The sequence below is a fragment of the Calidris pugnax genome, unplaced genomic scaffold (genome assembly GCF_001431845.1).
Source record: "Calidris pugnax isolate Ruff unplaced genomic scaffold, ASM143184v1 scaffold277, whole genome shotgun sequence".
In the NCBI taxonomy this organism is placed as follows: Eukaryota; Metazoa; Chordata; class Aves; order Charadriiformes; family Scolopacidae; genus Calidris; species Calidris pugnax.
In genome coordinates, this window is record NW_015091023.1 from 1,301,187 (window position 1) to 1,326,887 (window position 25,701).

At 38.4% G+C, this 25,701-nt stretch overlaps 1 protein-coding gene across 1 annotated transcript in view; it reads right to left on the reverse strand.

Annotated features, from left to right (window-relative positions):
- The window catches only part of TGFBRAP1 (transforming growth factor beta receptor associated protein 1), a 35,909-nt gene extending 10,215 nt beyond the window's left edge, over nt 1-25,694 (reverse strand). Inside the window, exons 1-6 of the mRNA XM_014955845.1 lie at nt 25,668-25,694; nt 22,023-22,724; nt 13,988-14,182; nt 12,759-12,913; nt 6,907-6,989; nt 966-1,307 (exon numbers count right to left, since the gene is read on the reverse strand). Coding sequence (XP_014811331.1) covers nt 966-1,307; nt 6,907-6,989; nt 12,759-12,913; nt 13,988-14,182; nt 22,023-22,707 — 1,460 coding nt within the window. The 5' untranslated portion in view covers nt 22,708-22,724; nt 25,668-25,694. The remainder of the gene's footprint in view (nt 1-965; nt 1,308-6,906; nt 6,990-12,758; nt 12,914-13,987; nt 14,183-22,022; nt 22,725-25,667) is intronic.
- Between the last annotated feature and the right edge of the window lie 7 nt (nt 25,695-25,701).

The window sequence follows — 25,701 nt, forward strand, 5'->3', positions numbered from 1 at the left end:
TCAAGTCAGGCAAGGAAGAGCTCTGTACAATACCATTACGGAGGGGTTTTTGTGTACTCTAATAAAAATATAGCCTGAACAAGAAACTAGAATTTTAAAGCCACCTAAGTGGCTTTAAAGTTCATAGCTTCTACCTAATAGTGCATACACTAAGGCATCCTATCATTCTGTCTGAGTATCACTACTACGTCCATTCAACTCTCACATTGTCACAAGGCAAATAAATCACTTTTTTCCCCCCAAAATAATTGTACTAATCATTTTTATGTTGGACACAGAAACTTTCAGGGACAACTCTGTATTTACCAGCACAAGACAGAATGCATTTCCTTTACTTCAGACTGTCAATTAATACCTTTCTACCGACATTTTTAAATGCTGATAACTCAGCATTTCTTTTGGACCCAAAAGCACAGAAACTACAAGGATTTGAACACATTTCTGTAGAAGCCAACAGCATTTCACAGAATCACAGAATTGTGGTGGTTGGAAGGGACCTCAGAGATCATCGAGTCCAACCACAAAAAAAAAAAAAACCACAAAAAAACCCACCACACCACCCACCACCTAAACACACACCAACAACCAAACCAAAAAACCATCACCCACCCACTCAGCAACCCACGACAAACCAATAATCTTGGGCACTAGAGCATGCCCTGAAGAAACATGTCTACACGTTTCTTAAATACCTCCAGGGATGGTGACTCCACCACCTCCCTGGGCAGCCCATTCCAATGCCTGATAAGCCTTTCAGTAAAGAAATGTTTCCTAATATCTAACCTGAACTCCCCCTGGCGCAACTTGAAGCCATTGCCCCTTGTCCTGACATCTGTAACTTGGGAGAAGAGACCGACCCCCGTCTCTCTACAGCTTCCTTTCAGGTACTTGTACAGAGCTATAAGGTCGCCCCTCACAATGTTCCCTCTGATCTCAAAGGTGCAATACCCAAAACATCCACTCACTTTTTGTGTTTTTCCAGCCAGGCAGCACTATCTGTTAAAAGACAAAAGTTCTCCGAAACCAGCAGATCCAGCAGGCTTTCGTGATTTGCCTCTGCGTAGAGCTTGAGCAAAGCTGTGTCAATATCTTCCTTGTAGCCATTGGCGACCTCGGTGCTGCGGACTTCGTTCAAGTAACTCATGAGGAAGCGTTTGCATTTTGTCATCTTCTCCTGGTCCCCTTGGGTCAGCTGGTTTAAGTCGGCGTATTCGTGCAGAGGGGGATGGGACCGTATAAATGAAGAGGAAGTAGGCAACAGGAAGGGGTAGAGAGAGATCAGCTCCCGGACATCAAGCTGGCCGCTTCTGCAATTACAGTGTCAAACTAGATGAAGCAAAAAAGAAAGAAAAAGTATACATAGGCACAAAAAAATAACATACTGGGAGTGTGTGCTCACATATGCTTAGAGTCAGGAGCACTAACAGGTTGTCAGTTTCTGGAAGTTACTGCTTTCTATGCTGGAGAAAATATATTCAGAACAAATTGGGATTGTTTTTGTTTTGTTTGCTATTTCTATCCAAACTTGTTTATCGTACTTTTTCCTCCTCTAGATATTGAAAGCTCTGAGAATTGGGAAACCGGCCAGCCCTTTGCTTTCGACATCCCACAGCTGTTCTGTGGCATATATACAAATCAGCTGAATAGCCTCAGTGCAGTTCCTAGGGCTGTCCTACACTTCATCCACACCTTATGGGAGCTTATCTTCTAATGGAGGTAAAAAAGAAAAAAAAAAAAAAAAAGGGAGAATGAACCCTTTCAGGCAAGGCACTCAGACTGTGCAAGTGTAATACTGTAAGAAATGGCAACTCCCTATAAAAACTAAAGCTTTCGAACATTTATTTGGATGATGAAAATGTTTTCCCCAACTCTGAAACGCACCAAATTCCTCCTTTGCTCACTTCTTAAGGAGGTTCTGAAAACAAACTGTGGATGCTGATTATGCATGCATCTAATCGATAAGTAGTTGTCTATTGTACACACACAGGCCTTGGGTGTACATCTCTATCAGATACTAGGGAGTGGCTTTTCCACTTTCTATGTGAAGGGGCTCTATACTTTATCCAGGAGCAAGTTGTAAAATATACAAGCTACACAATTTTTTTTTTTCTTTCAGCCTAGACTGCAGAAATTCTTCAAGCATTTGAAGAATGCATGTTGTGACAGAAGGATAAAATCAGAAGTTTTTTTCCCCACACATGGCAAACAACTCTCCAATTTTCACAGCCAGAATCACTCCTCCTCCCAGGCCTTGTTTTAGAAGAACAGCAAGAACTCAGGATTTATATTTCATTTCACTATCAAAGTAATTATTCAGAGTTCATCTTTAAAGAGGAACATTCCTGAAATACAGGAGATACTGCTGCTGAAAAAAAAATCAAAATGAACTGACAGTTCTCTAAGAGAAATCCTAGTTGGTTATTATTTTGTTAAAAGTAAAACTTTTATAAAATAGTTCTTCTCTATCCAATTATCAGCAACCTCAAAAAGACTTTCCCTTCACAACCTTGACTGGAAAGAATTCCAAAAAGAAACAAGTTATAAACATGGAAGTAGACAAAGCAGCAGAGTTCTGCAGGCAATAAATTGTGAAAGATGCTTGCAAGCAGACTCATCCCTTCCCTGCTGTTATAAAGTAACTGAAGCAGTGGGGGATACCTTAAGTTGTCCACTTCTTGCCAGAGACACAGTGCCAAAACCATCCATGAACTAGTAGGAAGCATCACCATAGCAAGACCTATTTACAACTTTTTTTAAAAGTAAATACTGTCCTTTGGCTACAAAAAAATCTATACCAGAAGAATGAGACAGCAGCAACAGCGAATTTAAAAGCAGCAAGTATCCTGTTCCAGAACCTAGTCTTGGCAAAGCATGGGAACAACACCACAAAAAACTGAGTACCCACAAATGAGAAAAATTTGAACATGGGAAGCTCTCCCATCAGATGAGGTTTGAATAGCAAGCTTTTCCAATTTGTACACAGAGCTCCTACTGCCTAAGAAACACCTCTACACTACAAAGGGCAGCCTCTAACCAAGAGTAAAGTGTTCATACCTACTTTCAGATTTCTGCATTTAAAATTTCCATTTAATCTCCCTCTCTTTTCAGACTTGATATTTGTTTTTGCAATTCTTGGCTCTACATTATGATGGAACTCATAAGCAGATGAGGACTTTTTTTTTTTTTTTAAGAGGCAGAATAAGCAAGAAGTAGCAACTGATGTGACCTGTTGGGCTCTCCATATGAACTAATTACAATAATCTAACCACAGCTTCAGCTAGTCCAACTACTCATGAAATTTTAAGACTTGAGATTGACCAGATAATATATAGTACGTGAGATGTATTACACTAGAAATGTTAACCTTATTTAAAGAAAGATTTTTTTTTTCTTCTCCAAGGTTCTTCACTGATTTGTTTTAGAACAAAAGCTAACCCATAACTTGAACAACATCGACAGTCTCCTCAAAATTAGTGCAGAAGCAAGGAGTCAATAGATCTGCAGAAATTCAAGTATAAAGCCTGGTTCCCTTGCTGGCTGTGCTGCCAAGTATTTGGAGATGGCCTAAGCTGAGACTGAGATTATGATGATGAAGTTAAAAATGCTATATTTAACATACCACTTTTAATAAGTTTTAAAACAATTTCCAACTTCTACAGTAGTTTCTGCATCCTTTCATCTTACCATCCAACTTTTCCTAGATGAGGAAGTAGTCAGCTACTTCAACTCTGAATTTCATAGATTTTGGCCTTAATGACCATCTGTTTCCAAAAGAAGAATCAAAACCAGCTTCCAACTCAGGCCACCAGTGGTTCTCTGAGGTCTGACTCAGAGTCACGTTGTACAGTTTTGCTCTCCCCACTGCAATGGTAATCAGCAATCAGCTTCCTTAAAAGCCCAGCATAACCCAGAACAAATTACTGCAGAAGAATACCAAATACTAAACAGTGAATGGTTAATATTTGTCTCAAGGCTTAAGCTCCAGGGATCTGTGGATGCCTTTTGGCTTTGGCTCTTTTAAGAAAGAGCAACAAAGTTTAGAAAAGTTTTAGTGTTTGGGTGTCAAGTTTGGAAGAAATTAATCAGTGAAAGGACATAATCCAACACACTGGAAAGAGTTTTGCTGTGACAGCTACCAACAGCTCAGCAGGACATCTAGAATTCAGCAAACATCACTGTTTGGTCTAACAGCGTGCAAGCCTCCAATGACAGCAATATGAAATAGTGAAAATATAATATATAAATCACAACTACATAACAGAGTTGTGAAACTCTGCTAGTGCGTACAACAGAATTTGTCAGACCAAAGCAGCCTCACTGTGATAGCTCACTCAGTCTAAGGTGAAAGGATGCAGCTGAAGAAAGTTCTCCTCCCTTTGTTGAACTACTTGAGTTTCAATAAAGCTATCACTTCCTTCCTTCTTGTCAATCTTCTTCAGTATGCAGAAGTATCAGCAAAACCAAGAGGAGCTTAGCAGGAAACTTAGAAGTTTCAGTATTTAAGAAATACAAAATTAAGCATAAAATATAACTGTATGCTGACAATGTTATCCAAGAAGGATTACTGATGCAAGAAAACACCACCTTTAATCCAATATAATAATTTCCCCTACCTAGCCTGTAAATGACAGATATTTTCCAAGGAGTGAGACAACCTCAACTTCATATTTGGCCATAAGTAGGCCCACGTGACACCAAGTTCTTGGAGGTACTGCTGCCACTGTTTCACTGCCAAATCTATCTTCTCTCAGAGAGGTACCAAGATTCCCTTTAGCATTTTAAGATGGAAGTTATTTCTGACTAACACTAGCTTGAAACACCTGCAGAGCAACACATAGGGATGGGAGGATGTGTTTGCATAGATTGCTGTTATCTTTCCCAGCTTTCCTCTGAGCATCAGTAAGTCTAAAGCAACCAAGATTGTTTGAGTGTATATCAGGACATAAGCAGATATTACTCGAACTGGATGTGCTCACTCGGGCTGAAAAATCAGGGAACTTGGATTCCATAATGAGGTTGGTTTTTTGTTTGGTTGGTTTGTTTTTGTTTTTTTTCCAGAGTCACCAAAATACTCGAACTTATGTATGGCTTGCCAGAAGAAAAGCAGGGAAAACTGATCTTTTCTTTCACCCCCCACCAGACTTCAGCAATTCATGAACAGTTGTTCTGCTCTGGAGTTGCAGTTTATAGAGGAACACCCTGGGATGCTGACTCGGCTCCAAAATTCACGCCTTGGACAGCATGTTTTCTTGTGAACCTGTTTCCTTCTATAGAGGAGCTCCCACAATCCTGTTCATTAAAGCTCATTTGTCAGATGGACTGTTAGTTGGATGGAGGTTGCATAACTGATCTTGGCTCCTTCCGCAAGGTTCTGGAGCTCCGCACAGGACACATTTTCCCCTTTCACTGCTTTTAAAAGATCCTGGGGCCACTACCAGTAAGGCAGTGCTCCCAGATTAGCCCCCACAGGGAATTATTTCCAGTCAGGGTGGAAAAAAGCAATAGAAAAAAAATTGAAGTGTCAGTGGTAATCAAGACAGCTGCAGAGCTATACAAGTCTGGACACCTAACCACACCTAGACAACGAAGAAACTTCATAGCCCGTATAACCCCAACAAGCTGTTTTACCAAAAAAGCTATTTTACTGAAAAAAAACCAACCAGCCCAAAACATTGAAAAGCCACATGGAAGGGCTTTGTGGGAATGTTGTAAAGGATTCCTAACTATGTACAGCTTGTACTTCTACTTTAGACACACAACACAGCAGCAATTCATTCTAGTGTTTGGAAGAGTACAAGGAGGAGGAAGATTGCAAGTTGCTCACTAACACCAAAAATTACAAGGTGATATAGAAAGTGGTTGTGGCCAAACCAAATTGCTACTAAATGCTGTTCAGGCCTTTCCTGTCAGACCCGAATCTTCACTCAGTGCATATGGCCCATTAGAGCTCAGTGTTTCCCACTATTCTGGTGAGCAGGAGGCAAAATAGCCAAGTCCCTCATCAGTAGTAACATTCCCAAAAGCTTTACTTTCCTTGATACAGTTCCATAAACTGAAGAAAAATTTTTTTTCCTATACTGTAGACACTTATAATATATAGCAAATTGTCTAACCTTAACCCTATTCCATAGGCTCTAAACTGATTTAAAGTGAATTTCAGCAGATAACATGGAGAGCTATTTTATGTGGTCAGCATGGATTACACTAACTCTAGGCAGTGTCCCATCACAGAATGAGGCATGGCTAGCAGAAATGAAATTATCAGGTAAAACAAAGATAACGAGCAGCATTTTTTGAACGGAAGCAAAGTATCAAGGTCAATTTGTAAACAACTGACTGCTGAAATTGCTAAATCAGGAAGGTTAGTGCAGACGTTAAGAACAACCAACCTGTCTTCTGGAAAAGGCCTCACAGAGCAAGTGTTAAAAGAAATTCACTATCAGCACCCTCAAAAAAAAAAATTAGTGCAATTGTGTAAATAATATTTAAATTGAAACTAATGTTTAAATTGTAATTATTTGTTAAAAGTTGTTTTTTTTTTCCCTTATAAATAAAAAGGAACAACTAGGCAATGTTCATGCTGCAAATCACAGCACAGGCTCGATTATAAAGCCTTGACCTTTATAGACGTAAAGTAAAAAAAAAAATCCACATATACAACACTGAGATTACAGGATTACAGCGATAACGCTACTGTGTATTTGCATACCAAAAAATTAGTTGCATTAACTCTTCAGTTATAAAGCTGTTTCAATGTTACTCTGTTTTACCCCCAACAAAATCATTTTATCACAGTGAACTCACATCTGTATCAAAAACCATCCAAGCAACTAAGTTTTTAAAACCAAGAACCCATAATCCTTATTTAAAGAAGATAAAGAAATAAATGTCTTGTCACACAATTACCTGAAGAGTTCTTTTGCTTCAAGGAACTGAAGCTGTGCAAACTGTATAAAACCTGCTTGCTGCAGGATTCGTTTGTACATTACCTATGAGAGAGAAGGGGGGAAAAAGGTTTATTATATTTGTAAGGAGTTATTTACATAGTGCTAGCCACTACAGCAATAACTACCTGCTGAAAAACACTGAGCACATGATTTTCAACCAGACTTGTCAAGTTACATGCAAGATAAAGCCTTGATCCTCTACATTTTAAATTGTATGTACCTGAATATACTGAATCTGGGCATCAGATTCAGTTTCTTACACAAAAGTGTGTGAACACAACACTGTTCACAAGTACTTAATAAGAGCAAAGTCAACAAAAAGCAAGTTTAAGTTTTCTTATTCAAATTGTGACTTGTCTGGCATCAGTCTGACTCGCCTCAAGTTTCTGCCCATGATATTTGCAAATGTAAAAGCCAACAGTCATCTTTGAAGTCCCCTATGATTCAGCAGGCACAAAAAAAGGTTTAAACTCAAGGGTGGCCCCACTTGACCACATACAGCCAACTTTCTCCCTGTCTCACCTCACTTCTGCAGCAACCTTGCTGGTGATTCTCATAGTCTCATCCCCAGCTGATGACCATGTTTCTGAGTTTCTGCCAGTTCGTTTTTTTGTTTGTTTATAAAAATACTTCTAAAGCAGTTCAACTTATCCAAAATGAGTACATTATGCAATGTACATAAAAATATAGAAATATAGTTAAAAAGAGGAGCACATGTAAACCATACGAAAAGCTACATGTTATGAAGTTTTACTGTTAAGGTCATGCCTAGACAGTTCATGAGAAAAAGAACACAAAACGACTTGAAATGCTACATATTCATTTAACCTGAATGGTCAATTAGCTACAACTAGATTAAATGAAAACCTTGTGCCCAGAATATTTCCTCCAATGGCAAAAGAGAATTACTAAAAGCAAGGAATCTAAACCATGCTCTGCAAAGCATCCACCATTTGTGAAAACACTGGCATTTTGCAAATACACTGAGCTACATCCACACGCTCTCAGTTTTTCCCCTTCAACTTTCTCATGAATATATAGCTTTCTAATATTTAACAGTGTATATGAATATTGTTAACTAATAACAGACTCCCATTTTCAATGAAAATATCCAGAGATTCTGCAATACATTAGAAATATATTCCAGGCAGGAGGCCTGACACTCTTTAGAAATTCAAGTAGGGTAGACTGATATTCTAGTTGGTGATTTTTCACCTTGATTAAAGATTGTGGATTTACCAAGAGAAAAGCTTGGCTTAAATCCATTCAGTCTGCACATGCTTTACTAATGGATTATCTTAAGGAAATACTTTATCTTGATCATTAGCAAGTCATTAAAACTTATTGATTTATAAGGCTGTGGGACTTTTCTTGCTTCCCCAGTATGGAGGAGAGAAGGGGAAATGCTATCTGACATCTTTTCAGACAAATGCAACATAAATAAATGAACAATACTTCATGACATCTTTATGTTACTATGCTTTACATCCAAGTGTACTAATTCAAAATACAGTTAACTAAAGCTAAAAGAATTTAAGTACAGTAATAAAGCAAAACTACCTCAAGTGATTAATTCACAAAATATCCAAAATATTTTGAATTTACAATTGTGTTATTACATCAACAAGCAGTAATCTATGAACTGATAAACAAATGCAAAGCTTCAAAATCTGGGCTCACACTTTCCAGGGAGGGTTGAAGTACAAACATTTCTCACCCTGCTAACTAGTATCAAAAGTACGTTGTTTGTTTCTTCATTTGGGTTGGATTTGTTTTGGTGATTTTCTTTTTTTTTTTTTAAGTCTGTTTTCAATCTTTGCAATGGAGTGACCACTACTATTTACATATGGAGTGAATTAGGATATTGAAATTATGTTTGAATTGATCTAAGACACTGAAGATACAGTCAGTCTGTATGCTGTAATTGTACAGCTTAGTCTGTATACAGCAATCTTTTCAATTAAAAGTTGAAAGGAGCTCATTGATAGTGTAAGCATAGGCCTAAGTGTAAATATAGGTCCAAGGAATCAGTTTTAAATTTGAACTGATTAGAGTGGTATTCTCATTCATTTAAATGTTAACATATCTTCACGTGTCCCTTAAAGCCACACAACAAAAAAAGCCGTAGAATCTCTACAGACAGACGCTTTCCCAACTTTTTAAAGATGCAGTGATGGGATAGGGAGCATCCAGGTTGATATTTAGCTGAAAAGATAAACACTAGACGTTAAGATGTCCTGTGGTAAAGATTATGGAAGCAACAGACCAGACTCTCTGTGGAAAATTCAATATTCTGTCTTTCTCACAGGGTTTTAAAAATAGGCTAGACCTATATGTCAACCACATATAGTGAACTTTTGACCGAAAAAACATCTTGAGTTCTTTCAGACCCATTTGCCAGAACACCACAATAGACTTCTTTTTAAAAGGTACCAAGTTACACCCAGTCAAAACTCAATGCATTACGTATTCCCCTACCATTTTTGAAGAAACACCATAGGCCCTGAAGTTCTTTAGGCAAATCTAGATTGTTGACTGAATTCACATTAAAAAAAACACAGATACAAAAACGTGAAATAAGATTTGTATCAATTTGTATATGAACAAGTGCTGGAAAACAGAAAGATGACCACTGAAGCTGCCATAGAGAAGCCGTAATTCTCTCAATTGCTAGAAAAAGCCTTTCTAAAATGATCAGAATTATCAACTAGATTGCCAGAAAGTTTTTTTTCTAGAAAGTCACTTCAGCTTTTAGTCAGGTTTTGGTGCAGTTAATATGCTTTTTGAAACTAAAAAGAAATGAGTGGGAAAAAACAACAAAAAAAAAAGAAAAAAAAAAAGAAAAAAGAGAGATACCTATGCAAGGTGTGTGTCAATCTAACCAAGGTCTTCACTACCATCAACCATGATTTCTGCAAACTTCAGCTGTCCTGAAAAATTAATAAGTAGTATTCAGTCATTTCATGGTAGCATGGTAGAAAAGCCTTTGTATTCTTCTATCAAAAATTATATTCCAGCAAAGCCATCTCCTTGTAACAGTTTTGCTTAGTGTTTTTTACCTAACAGTAATTCTTGATGCTCAAAGACAAAGGAATTTTCATCTAATATGGCATAGATAGATTTGCAGTCTGCAGTTACCAAGGGTTAAATAACAGGTTAGACCTACTAACGCATGACCTGCTTCTTTCCAATCACTAAATATTGGTTGTACTAATACTTATGAGTACAGGACTTTACTGTTTGAATCATACTATCACTGTGCATTACCAGCATATATATATATTTATGCTGGTATAATGCTGCTAATATAAAAGAGAAAGAGCATGTATCTGTGTATGCATGCAATGACAATGTATTGAACCAAAGAAAAAAAGACCAACATGTCATCAAGAACTGTCCTACAATGCCATGAATGAGTTCATGTCACATGTAAGATGGCAACACCCATTGCAAGCTGCAGAAATTAAAACAGCATGTAGAAAAGGGGGCACTGTAGTACATGTATCATACAATTACTATCACTCTTCTATATGGGTAAATTACAGTGGCTGGGTCAAGTGCCTGAATGCCAAAGCAATGGCATTCCTGACCCTGCTCATATAAAATGGCAAAATAAAGCCTTGAAAGTGTCATCTACTAAGGAATCAGTAAAGCTTGCAAAATAGGTATCTAAAGATATCTATTAGAAGATACTTATTATCTATCTACTTATCTATTATCTGAAGATATCTCTCAAACAGGAATTAGAAAGGAGTCACTCTGTGATCCATTAAAATATGCCAAAGAAATGTTGCAAAAGACATAAGGCACGTTATTTGCTTGAACTCCATCCAACTTGTATTATGCGAGACTACAGGAAGAGAGTCTGAAGTGCTTCTAACAAACCTGTCATGACAGCATTAAGTATCAGAGGCACATTAGAAAGCAAGCTGAATGTGGTACGGTTTTAACCACAGATAAGCTCTGAAAAATTGGACAAAAGCCTCAACAACTAAGCCAAGTTGAGTCATTTTAATATGAGCCAGTAGGAGACTCCATCAATTTCATCTGGTTAATATCCGTTGGCAAATACAGCCCAGAATCAGAACAGGCTATTTTGCTTGCACGTAATACGTTTTCTGTTTTTCAGCTATAGCATGAACTCTAACTGAACACCCTTAAAAGTACATTAAGTTAGAAAGAATTTATAATATTCTCAGAGACAGTAATTTCAGGAAGACAGACAGTGTGTGCATAAGACACAGGTAAACAGAAACTAACATCCTAAAGACAGAAAAATCCTAAATGCAAGAAAACTTAGGAGGAACAAGATGCCACATTACGTATTTTAGATAATGAATAGTAGTTCATCCTGTGGCAAAACACAAAAAGACATCTCCCACACTGTATCTATAAAAATGGAAAGAAATAACTGGAGAATTAGAGGTCGTCATACATAGAAGACATTGACTGGATCATGCATCCTTGTCCTCACAGCAGAGTTTTAGTTCTGCTACTTCTTTAAATAGATTGCAAAGGAAGAGTTGGAAGTGAAGAAGCAAAGCAAAACATGCTGGAAACTGAACTCTGTATTTGCCTAAATACTTTTCAGCTTCAAGGACTTCCAGACAGTTGTACCTTAGCAAAAGGATGGAAACACTTTCCTGGCCAAGCTTTTCTACTTCCAGCAGCCTCCAAGCTGTTCATTCAATGGAGGAGTTAAGGATCAAAATGAAAGCTGAAACAAATTCCATTTACTTTGACTGCTTTTCAAGGGCCTTGACCAAAATTTAAATGCCAAGGAATTAGAAACTTCTTGAAATTAAAAAAAAATAAATAAAAAAAATTAATCTGGATAGTCTGAATAAGTTTGGACCACTGCAATTCTGTAATTTCCACAGTATTAAAAAATTAATCTGGATAGTCTGAATAAGTTTGGACCACTGCAATTCTCTAATTTCCACAGTCATGTCCAAACTTTACATCTTCCTAAACAGACCAAAATAATGTAACAGTTACTATTTTAATAGCAACAAAATGCTCCAAAGTATATTTTCAAAAACAAACCAGATTTTCTGCAGGTTACCTATCAAATTTTGCTTTTACAAAAGGAAAGCAGCCAAGTCACATATTCATTCACCTATTTGGCCAGTAGAGATTTCACGCTACTTTTTCCAAGTTTCAGACTCTAAATGACAAACAGGAAGTAGAATACAGTAGAGTATGTATTGTAATATAAAGCAGATGTAGAAGGAAATGAGTACAAATCTCTAATTAACACTCTAATCAAAGAGTTACTAAGATACTTTGCCACACAAAAATCTTAAATACTCAGTTACACACCAGTACAAATACTATTTGTATGAGTTTGGAAGTAGGACATACTTGCTTTAGATTTCTCATCACTTAATTTCAAAGTTGTACTGATGTGGAGTGCAGGACATGGTGAGAATCTGATCTAAATTCATACTTTTTTAGACAGCAATAGCAAATAATAACAGAACCTAGTACAAAGGAAGCATCACAGTGTATTTGCTATCACTAGTTTTTTCAGGTTTGATTTCAATTTTTTCAAGATACACACTTGGAAAAAAAACAAACACAACACCAAAATCCCAGCAGAATGACAGCATTCAACCCTGCCAATATCACAGCCTTTACAAGCACAAGACAATTCAGCAGCACTTCTATTTCCTCAGGCTGAAATCATAAAAGGTATCAGATTCCTCTTCAATTTGAATCCTCGCCCACCCTCTCTAGTCACTTTACCATCGATATACATGGCCCTAGTGTGAAATTTGTATTTTCATGAAAATTAAAGGAAGAACATACCTGAAATTTCTCTTTTGGAATATTCCTTCGAGCTCCTTTTGCTAGAACAAGGGCTTCTTCCACTCTGTGGCTAGCTAGGAGATCCTGAATCTGTTTTTCCAAGGGTAGCGGTACCAAGATATACACACCCTTATTAGTAGCAACAATCACCTTTCCTGGACAGAGGAAACAGACATACTCAGTTTACGTTCTCTACAGAAAAAACCCACCACATTTCAGAAATAAGCTTTAAGATTTACTATTTAAGATACAAGAACCTAAACAGTGTTAAAAGTTCCAAAATTCATGTTTGTTGTTGCCATATTTACTAAACAGTATAGTTTACCTGTAAATTGCACCTCATAAATACAGAGATAATGGTAAATTTATTTATTTACAGTAGATTTTGTTTCATTCTGAGTAAATGAAACTGGCTATAATATCTCATGATGAAAGCTGTAAAAGGCACAGCTGAAGCAATTGCCCGGATTCCAGAGAACAGGGACTTTTCACTGCCAGGTATTTCTACAGGCTTACACTACAAAATTGTAAGTTGTACATCAAAGGTAGCAAGTAACATACAGTTCACAGTGCTAAAGTTTGCAGCTCTCCTGGAAAAAAAAATACCAACGCAATGTACTCTACACTTAAAAGTTATTAATTGAAGAATAGATCAAAAGATATTTTTGTATTTTTTGTTTAACAATTATTTATGAAATATCTCCTTTAAAATACCTGTGTAAGATGTTTAAGAAACGAATAGAAAAGAACAATTTTTAAGATGTTAGAACTTTGTCAGGACAGCCCGTGGACAAATACCTGTAACTCACAATCATTGACCTGTAGCATTAAATTAACATTGCTCCTCTGAAAGAAATAATTAAGTTACAAGAAAAAACTCTAGCCCCACAGACTCCTACCCAACAATTCATCGGACAACTAGAGCACATTTAATGAGCATACATTTTGTTAGAAGTGTGGAATATTGGATGGCTAAAGCTTTCCTATCACAATCTGCAGGAATCTAATTGGGAAAGCATTTGCAATAAAAGTTTCACAATTAATGTGCTTCCTAGATATTTTGTTTAGAAAACCCAAACAAAAGTGACTGTGCCCACAGTGGTGGCTATTCCAGTGTTATCAATACAAAAAAAAAGTCCTTTTTAATACCTTCAAAGTCCTGTAGAATGTGACCTTCTTTAAAAGGGCAGTGGTGGCTAGCGATACAAAAAAAACGTCCTTTTTAATACCTTCAAAGTCCTGTAGAATGTGACCTTCTTTAAAAGGCAGGGTTTGCTTCTGCTGCTGGTCCAGCATGCTGTGCACTGTAATGAACTCATCATCCAGAGCAACCACGTAAGGGAAGCACAAAGCTGCTCCAATCACGTTCTCTGACCAGTGCACAGGGGCACGCTGCGAAATCCCGTCTACAGTTGCAAACATGCCTACAAAAAGGGAGAAACAAAGCCTGAGGCTCGTGCTAATTGAAGACTGTTGTTTTCCCAACACGAAGCACAGGTACCAAGGTACAGAAATAGAAAGTCTCAGAAGAACAGGTGGCATCACAACAGCACATCACACCTTCCTGGACCTTACTGTTGGTTACTCCAGTTCGAAAGTCATGGGTTTTTTTTCTTCTTCCTCATTCACCACAAAAACAGACAACACCAAAAACTGAAAAGCAACGAATACTTAAAGAAACTAGCAAGAACTATTAAAGTTTAGTAAGTTTCAGATTTTTTTTTAATAAGAATTAAGCCAAGTAGCTCAAAATAATTTCTAAACACAAATATTTAGTGAGACCCAGCACTGAAACAACACTGCCTTAGTAGAAGCTGCAGACTTGCACTGGCTGACCTATCTAGTAACACAGCCATATTTGTTCCTTGTAGCAGCCAATGTCTAAAAAGCATTTTAGTTGACAAACAATAGTTCATTTCTTCATCTTTACTACAGCAAAATTTTTTACAGAACAAGGGTCCAGCTCCTTGAGACAAGTGAGACACCCTGTGAGACATCTGTGTTTTCCATCATTTGAAAAAAATACTGTCTTGAAAATAACCATATTGAATCTTCAGTTAATTTGTGTTTTTCTCTGCCACTATCTTTCCTCCTGTCTATTCTGAACTCCTTCCTTCTCCCAGCTTAACAGAAGTTGGACTTCCTTTTGGATCACATGCCACTGGTTCTATTTATGCTACTTGGTATTCCCTAATTCCTCCTGAGACATTAATTGAAGAAAAACTCCAGTCAAAGTTTTCAAACCTAGATCAGTAATCCTTGGCCAGCTGAGTAGTACTGAAGCACTATGTAAACTTCTGCTCTAAACATGAATGCATACCCCCTTAAAACCAGTATTCTCATGCCATTAGAAAGACATGCCCATGAAAATTGTTCTTTGGCAGGAATGAGCCACTTGACAGCTGGTAGAGTAAGTCTGATCTCTAAAGGACAGAGGAGATTAAAAGATTATGTTATTCAATTTACAAAAATCTCTTCCAAACAGAGGATAATGAGGCAAGGGTAGCCGGGGGGCAGAAGGAAAAAAAAAAAAAAGAAAACCAGAAGGTTGTAGATTTTTACAGGACTACAGTGTAGAGACTAAGCTTCTGGATCCTTTCTAGCAGCTTTGAAATGATCAGCCCTTTCCCCTGACTAAGGGTGCAACACAAAATAAGAGTTTCACTTCTGACTTAGCAAGTAATGCTATTTGCTTTTTCACTATATTGATCAGCTTTTCCGTCAGAGCACCTCACCGAAAATACTTTTTTTGGGGCATATTATATAATTCCCAATTTCCTCTGTAGATCTTGTTGATATTCTTACTGATCAGAATGGAATTTTACATCAGGCAGACTGCACTATCCATTTTTAGTGCATTTCAGCTGTCACTCTGTGCTATAATCCCATTTCAAAAAGCGGGAGAAAATTTCAGTTAAATACATACTAACCAGTAGCAAACCCAGGGCTAGTTATATTTGAAGTATTAATTCTTAGAATTTTTATTTCTCTGACATTCTTAAAAAATATTATAAAAACCTGATTTTAAAAGTTTTTCGGTTTCTTTTTTGTTTTTGACGACAGAGCTCTTTTATAGGTAATTTTAAAAAATTCTTTATGGAAGTGAAATGGTATGCAGAGCAATGCACAGTACTTTTCCAAGGCAATGTATCTCTACATCCCTCTACCCTCAATAACTAGAGCTTCTGTGACAGAATGATGCATTTCCTGTCCTCATCTAGCTCTCACCTAAGGATAACAGTAAATGTGACAACTACAATCAGAAACCATGGCCTTTTTATAGTTTAAATGCATTTATAGTTTGAACATGAATGCATTTGATGAAACCGAGATGAAGCCAGTAATCAATTCTGTATTAAAAATGCATATGCTATCCAAAGGTTACAAGAGTTACCCAAAACACAGCGACACTGTTTTCAGCACCAAGAGATCTAGAAATTTACAGAATCATAAAATAAATGAAGGGTTTCTGAAGGACATCCAGTCCAGTCTCTCCCACTCAAAGCTGGACCAACTTAGATCAGGTTACTCAGGACTTTGTGCAATACGCTGTAGATTTTGTTTATTTGTTTGTTTTAAAACAAAAGGCTTCTTAGTGAAAATATCTGTAAAGATTTAAATAAAACTTCTCTATTATTACTTATTTAAAAAGGAATATGGAAATTGTCAGTTATCATACAAGTTGACAGGACAAGGAACACTACCAATGGGCAAAACCAACACAGGAACATGGTGGTTACTACTGACTACCCTGATTCATGCAGTGTCATCAGCTATGAGAAAAGGCTCTGTGTAATCTCCTGTGAATCATTCTGCTTAGTACCCGTGTGCTTGTTATAAATTATAAGGCTCAGTTCACCAGCTCCATTTGTAGTCTCCTCAATCACTTCACAACCGTTCAAACCAAGCACCACTGAAAAGATCTTATTCTGGAAAAGCAAAAGGAATAAACTAAAAAATAGGTATTTAAAATTTCTATTTTTTTTTTTTTTTTAATCATTAAAGCCATGGAATAGTTGAAGCAAGACAGGATCTCTGGAGACCTGTCTAGTCCAACTTTCCTGCTCAAAGCAGGGTCAACTAGAATAGGTTGCTCAAGACCTCACCCAGTCAGGTTTTGAGTATCTTTGAGAGCAGAGACTCCACATCCTCTCCAACACTTGTTTCCAGGTTTGACCACCATCACAACAAGGAATTTGTTGTCTTATGTTTACGTAGAACTTCCTGCATTTTCAGTTTGTATCAATTGCCTCTCATCCTTTCACTGGATACAATACAATACCACTGCCTTCATTACCCTCCCCATACACATTGATAAGATCTCTGCGAGCATTTTCTTCTTCAGACTGAACCATCCCAGTGTTTTCAGCCTCTCCACATATGAGGTGCTCCCATCACTCAGTGGTCTTTCTGGTTCTTCTGTGGATTTACTCCAGCATGTCCACAGTATTCTGGGGAGCCCTGAACCAGACTCAGCACTCCAAACGCAGTCTCACTACAACTGAGGGGGAAAATTGCCTCCCTCAACCTGCGGGCAACAGTTTTTGTAATAGAATTATTTGGGTTGGTAAAGACCCTTAAGACCATTGAGTCTTGTGATCTTTTTGCCTCATTCCCTTCTCTCAGGTTCCTAAAATTTACCATCTCATGGACACTGCAGAAAGGCTGTCCCCCTGACATTCACATCTCTAACCAGATTCAACAAAGCACATTCCCTCATCAGTTTCTCAGTCACCTGTGTCAAGAAATTAACATCAACGCACTCCAGAAATCTCCTGGACTGCTTGTGCCCTGCTGTGCTGCCCCTCTAGCAGGTGCCAGAGTAGTTCAAGTGGCCCCTAAGAACCAGGGCCAGCAAATAAAGGTTTCTTTCTGTTATCTGAAGAAGGCATCACCTACGTTTTCTTCCTTATAAGTTGGTCTGTAGCAGACACTCACCACAATGTCAGCCACATTACCCTGCCTTCTAATCCTAATCCACAAACTCTCAGATGCCTCCTCCTTTGTCCCAAGGAACACCACCACACCTTTCTGCTGCTCTCATGTAATGGGTAAGCCCTACCTCAGCTGTTAACACACAGCTGTGCTGATTTCCCAGAAAAAGCGAGAGCACTTCCACCATCATGTTGTTTTGTACACACTTCTTCATGTACGCGTGCCTGAAGCAGGATCTCTTCAGCCCTGTTTGCTGATTACAAAGTCTTTCATCCACATCAACCTGAGTTGGCTAACTCAGCCTACAACAACCAGTCCTAGTTTCAATCCTCCTCAGCAGGTCAGTCAGCCTGTTGGCAAAACCACTTTTGCCTCACTTGGCCTGGTGGATCCCTTCTCTTCCTTAAATAAGGATCCATAGTCCTAAAAGCCAAATCCCTCATCACCACAAGCTGTGCATCCAGTTTGTGATCTGCACGATCCACCCACTCCTCCTCAAGTTGTTCTTCCTCACTCACACATTCCTCCTGGTGCTACTGCATTGTACAGGCTCAGACGATTTGTTGGACAGAGCTTCCAGCTTCTCATCTGCTACCAGAACACTGAACATATTCTATAGAAGCAGATCTGCAGGCAGAGAAGAAGGAGGACTCTTCTTTCTATGAGAAGTCACAAGTTTCCAGGCTTTGCCATCACAGAACAAGCAGAGACTCAGCCTGCCCTTCCCTCAGTACAGCTTGGGGTTCAGGCTCATGCCTGGGTTCTGGAGAAGATTCTTTTCCTTTTCATCACCCCTGATGCCATACGCTGTGCTGAGCTCCTCCTGCATCTCCTTTCCTTGGCAACACAAAGCCTGAACAAGGCATGCATCTCCTGCAGTCAAAGGACAAAACTTCTCCCTACCCCAGTCTCAGCAAGGGGACACCAGGCACTCCCTTCAGCTCACCGCCCCTTAGGAGCTCGGTCTGAGCCAAGGCCTCTGATGTTTTGGGGTAGTTGCTCCAGCTGGTGCTAGAAAGTGTACCCCGTGCCAACTGTTCACTGAAATTTTAAAAACTTAGTATTTCCTGCTGTAAAGAAACTTTATTAGAAACATACAACAGGAGCTTCATGAAATAAAAAACTTAATTTTGGTAAGCATATTTTTATACATAGTCAGAAAGAACTGCTTTTCTATTCTGAATTAACTAATTACTAGTCCTGAATAGCTGCACCTCCCCTTAGGAGCTCGGTCTGAGCCAAGGCCTCTGATGTTTTGGGGTAGTTGCTCCAGCTGGTGCTAGAAAGTGTACCCTGTGCCAACTGTTCACTGAAATTTTAAAAACTTAACCCGCCCCTTAGGAGCTCGGTCTGAGCCAAGGCCTCTGATGTTTTGGGGTAGTTGCTCCAGCTGGTGCTAGAAAGTGTACCCCGTGCCAACTGTTCACTGAAATTTTAAAAACTTAACGTTTCTTTACAGCAGGAAATACCATTAGAAACATGCAACAGGAGCTTCATGAAATGAAAAACTGAATTTTGGTAAGCATATTTTTTATACATAGTCAGAAAGAACTGGTTTTCAATTCTGAATGAACTAATTACTGGAGAGAATGAAGGTGCATCAAAAATGAAGTTCCTCCTCCCGTATTTCCTGCTGTAAAGAAACTTTATTAGAAACATACAACAGGAGCTTCATGAAATAAAAAACTTAATTTTGGTAAGCATATTTTTATACATAGTCAGAAAGAACTGCTTTTCTATTCTGAATTAACTAATTACTGGAGAGAACAAAGGTGCATCAAAAATGAAGTTCCTCCTGCCTTTGAAAGAACGAGCTATATACTAATTTCAGGTAGAGCTGACAACTTACTGAATGGCTAAATCCATGGATCAGATATGAACAATTCTAACAACCTTTGAAAGAACGAGCTACATACTGATTGCAGGTAGAGCTGACAACATACTGAATGGCTAAGTCCATGGATCAGATATGAACAATTCTAACAATCAGTTTTAAATGCGAAGTGTCCAGGTAATGAAGAAGGTTATATACCTGAGAAACTCAAAGATGTTTTACTTTATGATAACTGTTTCAAGCAGTTGCATTCTGCCATTCTAAATGCCAGTCTTAACTCAAAAGCAAATTAATGTAGATAAATGTCACTTCAAACACCATAAAGGCAAATACACTAAAGCAGAATACATTCACCTCAGTGAAATGGGCTGAATTTAGCATAGATGCTCTACCAAATGCCAAACAAGCATGTCCTAATCAATAAGACATACAAAAGAAAACCAAAATTAGAACTGAAGATTTACATCAAGCCTTTTTAAGTCCATTCACTTAACAGCAAAGGCCTACCTCAAATGCCAAGATTTAGAATGCTTAGATGTTTTAAATGCGCTCAACAACTTCACAACTTCAAAAACAAGTGTTAAAGATACTAAGAATTTTACCAAGGAAGAGGAACTAGACAAATAATATTAATCAAAACAACAGTGGGGAGGGAACAGAGAACAGATGATTGAAAACCCCCCACAAACTGAATTATGGAAGGAAAATCCATAGATTTCATAGTAAGCAGTCTTTTTATGGTATATGAGTTAGTACAAGGTGAATTTTGCTACGGAAGGAAAATCTATAGATTTCATAGTAAGCAGTCTTTTTAAGGTATATGAGTTAGTACAAGGTGAATTTTGCCTCTATTATGGGATAAAGGAAATGTCTAGATCTGCAGAAGTGCATTTGATTAAGATATATATCTGATATTTTAACTCCAGGACAATCTACTTAGACAAGGATGATGGATTTTATGAGTAAAGGTCTTATTGCATAGCTCTCTTCTAGGACATCAGATAAAATCAAAAGACTAAAAATTCTGCTTTTTGACTAGATACAATTATGATTTTGCTATTCTTCTTAAATCGAAAAAAGAAATGAACCAGTTGAACAGAATTTGGTTTGACATTCCTAAAAAGATAAATAGAGATTAAATTAAAAATGGGATCTCCTTAGAAACATGTCAAAACAGAATACTTGCAGACAGTCAATTCAGGTATTCTAACTTTCACAGCACTACTAAAATGGTCAATGTCCACAAATGCATGTCCATGTTTAAAGCAACTAACAGTCTGAATAAGATGTGGCAACCAAGACCACTTAGAAAAACCCTACGTCTGAAAAAACAAGCTCATTTGGGAACATCTGTAATTTGCACAAACTGATATTCTAACGAGTCTCTACTTCTTTCAAGAAAAATTAGTGAGTTGATGTACATGTCACATTCTAGTCACAAGACAAAACTTCAATATAAATGAGTGACTGCAAGCTTGCTTTTCTTTGGAATTTATATTAAAGACCCCAAACCCATACAGATCCTTGAATTAAGGGCCTGAATATTTGTGATTTGCGTGTCATACTATTCCTAATGTGTCAGGGAAGACACATAAACTGCATTTCCTTAATGGAGAGTCATATGGCAAACAGCATGAAAGCATTCTGCCTACGGTCTGTCAGCTCTGGGATAGTGCAGCTTTCCAAAAAAAGCTCAAGATTACTGACCTCACAGCGTATTGTTGATTTAGACAGATTACAGCAGCAGTAGCCCTTACAATCATCTGTCTATTAGACAAAGGCATTATTTCACATGATCTGACTTTGGTTTTGCAATACTTACACTATCATTTTCTATAATACAGAGCTGAAAAATACTATGAAAAAATGAGCAAATGGGAGCATAAAACCTGGGTAGTATCTGACAACATGTACAATTAGGACAGAGTTTACTTCTAGGAGTGAGGATACAGTTTACTCCCACTAACATTTCTTACTAGCACTGTAGTACAACATACCTGCTTGGTAGTCTGTTACAATCTATAAAATGGACTTCGTATGAACTCCTCTTAATAGCAAATGAGGAAAAAATTAACTCATCTACTTTAACAATTTTATAGCAACACAGGGCTCCTCAAACCCAGTCCAGCTAGTCACTACAGAGAGGCCATCAGCTTCTGAAGTTTCACATGGTACCAACCAAGTTTTTTTTACTCTGGGCTGCAACATACTACTACTGTTAGCAGTCTATACAGAAATGAAGCTTTCTACAGACAGGATGACAAGACAAACAATCAGACTTTTATGCATTAAGAGAGTAGGAGAGTTATACTAAAACTCAGTGCCAAAAATTTACCATTTACATTTTTATCTCAGCGTTCCAGTATAGCCCTGTGAAGAAAATCATCATTATTGTGCACGACGTTTACTTAGTTAAGCTGTGCTTCCCAAACTAAGAGAAACTAACAGGGAGAAATTAAAAAAATTGCAAAAAAAATTAAAATCCTTAGTCTCACCTAGGCCTCCAGGGCCAGCCAACAGAAACTCTTGTCTGCCTATCCTTTTCACAATTGGCCGTTTCTCATCGCTGCAATAAGGAAACAGATCCTGGGAGACGCCAGTATTATAATTCAGAATGATATACTGTGTAGTAAGTGCAAGACATAAGTAATAACCATCTACAGCCACAGCACAGGGTTGCTCTGGAGTAACCACTTCCTTCACTATCTGGACTCTGTCTTCAAACACCATGAACATTTGAATGGTCCGCCGCTTGACTGAGATAATGCAGACTTCCACGCAGAAAGGATCCCCGCTCACAGGGTTTTCATTTACTGCAAATGTCACAGCTCCTTTGATTCTAGCACCAGTGGGGACAGGTTCCAAGTTCATCATGTTAACTAGTGTTATTGTGTTGTCGCAAAGGACGAGAAGCCTGGTAAGGGCAGAGGCTGCTTTCAACTCACTCACGGGCTTCTTCAAGCCTAGGTATTTATGCAGTTGCTTGGTGGCAGCAAAAGTTATTTTTCCAGCTGTTGATATCTTCTCATCCAACAGAAAGTGATAGATAAAGCAGTCATTGGTTCCAATATAAAGGTTCTTTCCGCAACACTCAATGCATTCGATGTTGATGTGATTTTTGTCTCCCATTAACATCTCCCGCTCAACAGCAGAAACAAGCTTGAAAGCTTTAACACTCATTGTGTCTTCTGGGTGATCTGATAAAGAGAAAAAAGCCACTATTTACCTCCACACACAAAATCAAATATCAGAGGTAGCAATTTAACATTCACCAATACAAAAACTTCATTGTTGCATTTTTTAACAGCCTATATTCTATTTCTAACCTGATTACACAAGCCAGAATGAGCACTTTACCAACCACAGAAATGAATCAAATTGTATCCTTCCACTTCAAGTCTATTCTGAAGCAGATTCACAACAGCACTCAGCTATTTTGAAGTGATGCTTTCTCCACAAGTAACCAGCGTATTACTGACTCTCTCAGACACTTTGGCACTACAAGTGGTTCCTGCTAGCACTTAGCGATTTATAAACCTGTCACGTACAGTTTTTTTACCTGTACATGAAAATATACACGCTTCAGCCCTCAGATTTCTGAAGAAGCCACAAGGCATTTAGAGCTACAAGTTAACATGTTGCTTTACACTCAATTTAGGTCTATTAGTAGATGGTCTCTTAGCAAAATATCATAGGCACATTCCATTTTAACACATACTTTACATTCCTTACTCTCCAGCAATCAGAAATGTGTAGCTTCCAAGCCACTTAAATAATAATTTACACAAGGTATCATCCAGCTCATAATAAAAGCTGTAGGCTTGGCCTGGTTTTGTTGGGGTATGGGGTTTTTTGGGAGGGTTGGTTTGGTTTTTTGCTTTTTAAAAAAAATAACATCTGTTTATTCAGTGCTGCTCATATATTCTCTCTATTGGACTTTATGCACGAGCAATTATAAGGCACATTCACAAAGACAATTTGGAAGCATTCATGGAGCTCAAGATGCAATATCACTGGAATTAAAAGAGTTTCTGTTCATTAATATCACAACCATTCCAAAAGACCGTCTTTAAGTGCTAAGCAGCACTTCTGACCTTCATGTTCTGCAAACTATACCTCCCTTTTTACAATCAAGCACTGTCAAGGGACAGATGCAATTTACAAAGCAATTAATAGTATTTCAAAACCATCCCTGTAATTTTACTGTACTCCAGACTTGTGTTATTTTTACAAGAAGCCAGCAGACAACTGTGCTCAACAATGCAAAGGAGAAATGAGAAATTGCTGACTTTGTTTAATCACCTTTTAATTTGTCATGACTTTTGTCATGTAACAACCACTTAGCCAACACAGGAGAAGACACAAGACTAAACATCTTGAACAGATTTGAGAAATAACACAATTACCTCTAGTCCACATGTACAATGGAGATATAAAACATCAAATGAAATTTCTGTGGACCAGAGAGATCAACAAAATGCTCTTATAAACAAACCGGAAACTAAACAAAGACAAAAGGAATTTAGTTTCAAATTATTACACCTAAAAAAAACCCTTTTCTTTTGCAAGAGAACATCGAAAACCATGGCAAAAATTTCCAAAACTGAGTGAGAAAAAGTAAGGTATACAACTCACAAGTAACCACTAAATAAAATTGCATCAAACTAGGAATATAGCCAGAAGCAAACCATGCTATAAAGAGACTGTAGTGGTCTTTTATGCCAAGAACTTCCTATTTTTTTCAGAAGTTAAACAGATTTTAGTTTGGGCTTCCACAACATTTTCAAACTGCATCCTCATCTGGGGGATGAATTAGAGTTCTGACTTTCAACAAAAGAAAACCAAACCCAGAAAGTACTAAAGAAATAGCCTAAGGTAAAATAATAATGCAAGTCTCTGGCAACACAGCCATGCTATCCTCCAACGTTATCAAAGGAAACACAACACATTTAAATTAAAGAGGGCTTCCCAAAAGGTCGACTGCCAAAAAAAACCCCAACCATTTCAGGAGGCTGTGTGTAGCCTGAACTGATAAGCTATCAGAGAGACTAGGCAGCTTTCATACCTGTTGTCAAAGACTTAACATTCCTGTAGCCCAAGGTGAAAAACATAAAGCATACCATTGGGAAAACTACTGAATTTTGCTCTTCACCAAGATGTAATAAAAAACCTCCAAAAAACTTACAAAATGGAAGTCGACGAAAAGAAAAAGTTTAAAAGAAATCACAATAGATACATAGTATTCCTAAGGCACCAAAAGAAAAAAAAAAAAAAAGAAATCCCTAAACATAAATCCCTGAACAGAAAGAACAAAAAATACAATGTAGCACTATGTAAGTCTGGTAGCAAAAAAATTAAAACATTTATGCTAGACAAAAGTTGTGAAAAAGCTTTTAAGAACAACCAATGTCAACACACATAATCTGTGTGTGATTTTTTTTTTTTTACATTCATTTTGTTCTCATTTATAAGAGCTTAGGGGCCCCTAAGCACACTGCAAAGAAACAGGGCCTGCAGAACACGCTGTCCCTCTGAAGTGCAAGAGGCCACCTCAGAGTTACGAACACGAGCCAGCAGGCCACTGTGTAGGTATTTAGAACTCCGAGAAACAAGATAATGGGGATGCCTGCCGTCAAAAAAAAAAAATAAAAAAAAAGGAATTATCACTAGGCAAGCAAATCATCAGTCTACTAAGTTTTGTTTCCCTCGGTGCACTAATAACCCCGCACGCACTCGTTTCCGGTAACAAGTGGAAAGCTGCTCTTCCCTCTTTTGTTCAGTGATAACCTCGCTTCGCCTTTACGTGTTGTTTGCTGCTGCTGCTGCCCCCCAAACCCGCACCCACCCACCTCCGCGCTGCTCCCTCGCCCAGACATACCCCTACACGCGCCCCGCCCAACTAACTACGTGCAAGCCCTAATTAGCCCCTGGATACGACGCTGCAGACCCGAGGTGTTCCCACCAGCCCCTTCCCCCGCCGGGAGGACGGGGCCGCACCTCACCCCAGCGGAACGCCCGCAGCCTGCCCGGGCCGTGAGGGATTCCTGAGGCAAACCAGGCCCGGCAGCTACCCGCGGCCCCCTCCGACCCCCCTCCGGCGGGAGCGGAGTTTCTCCCCCGGCTCGCCCTCCCCCAGCCACCTGCCAGCGCCAGCCGCCGCCGCCGCACCGGGAG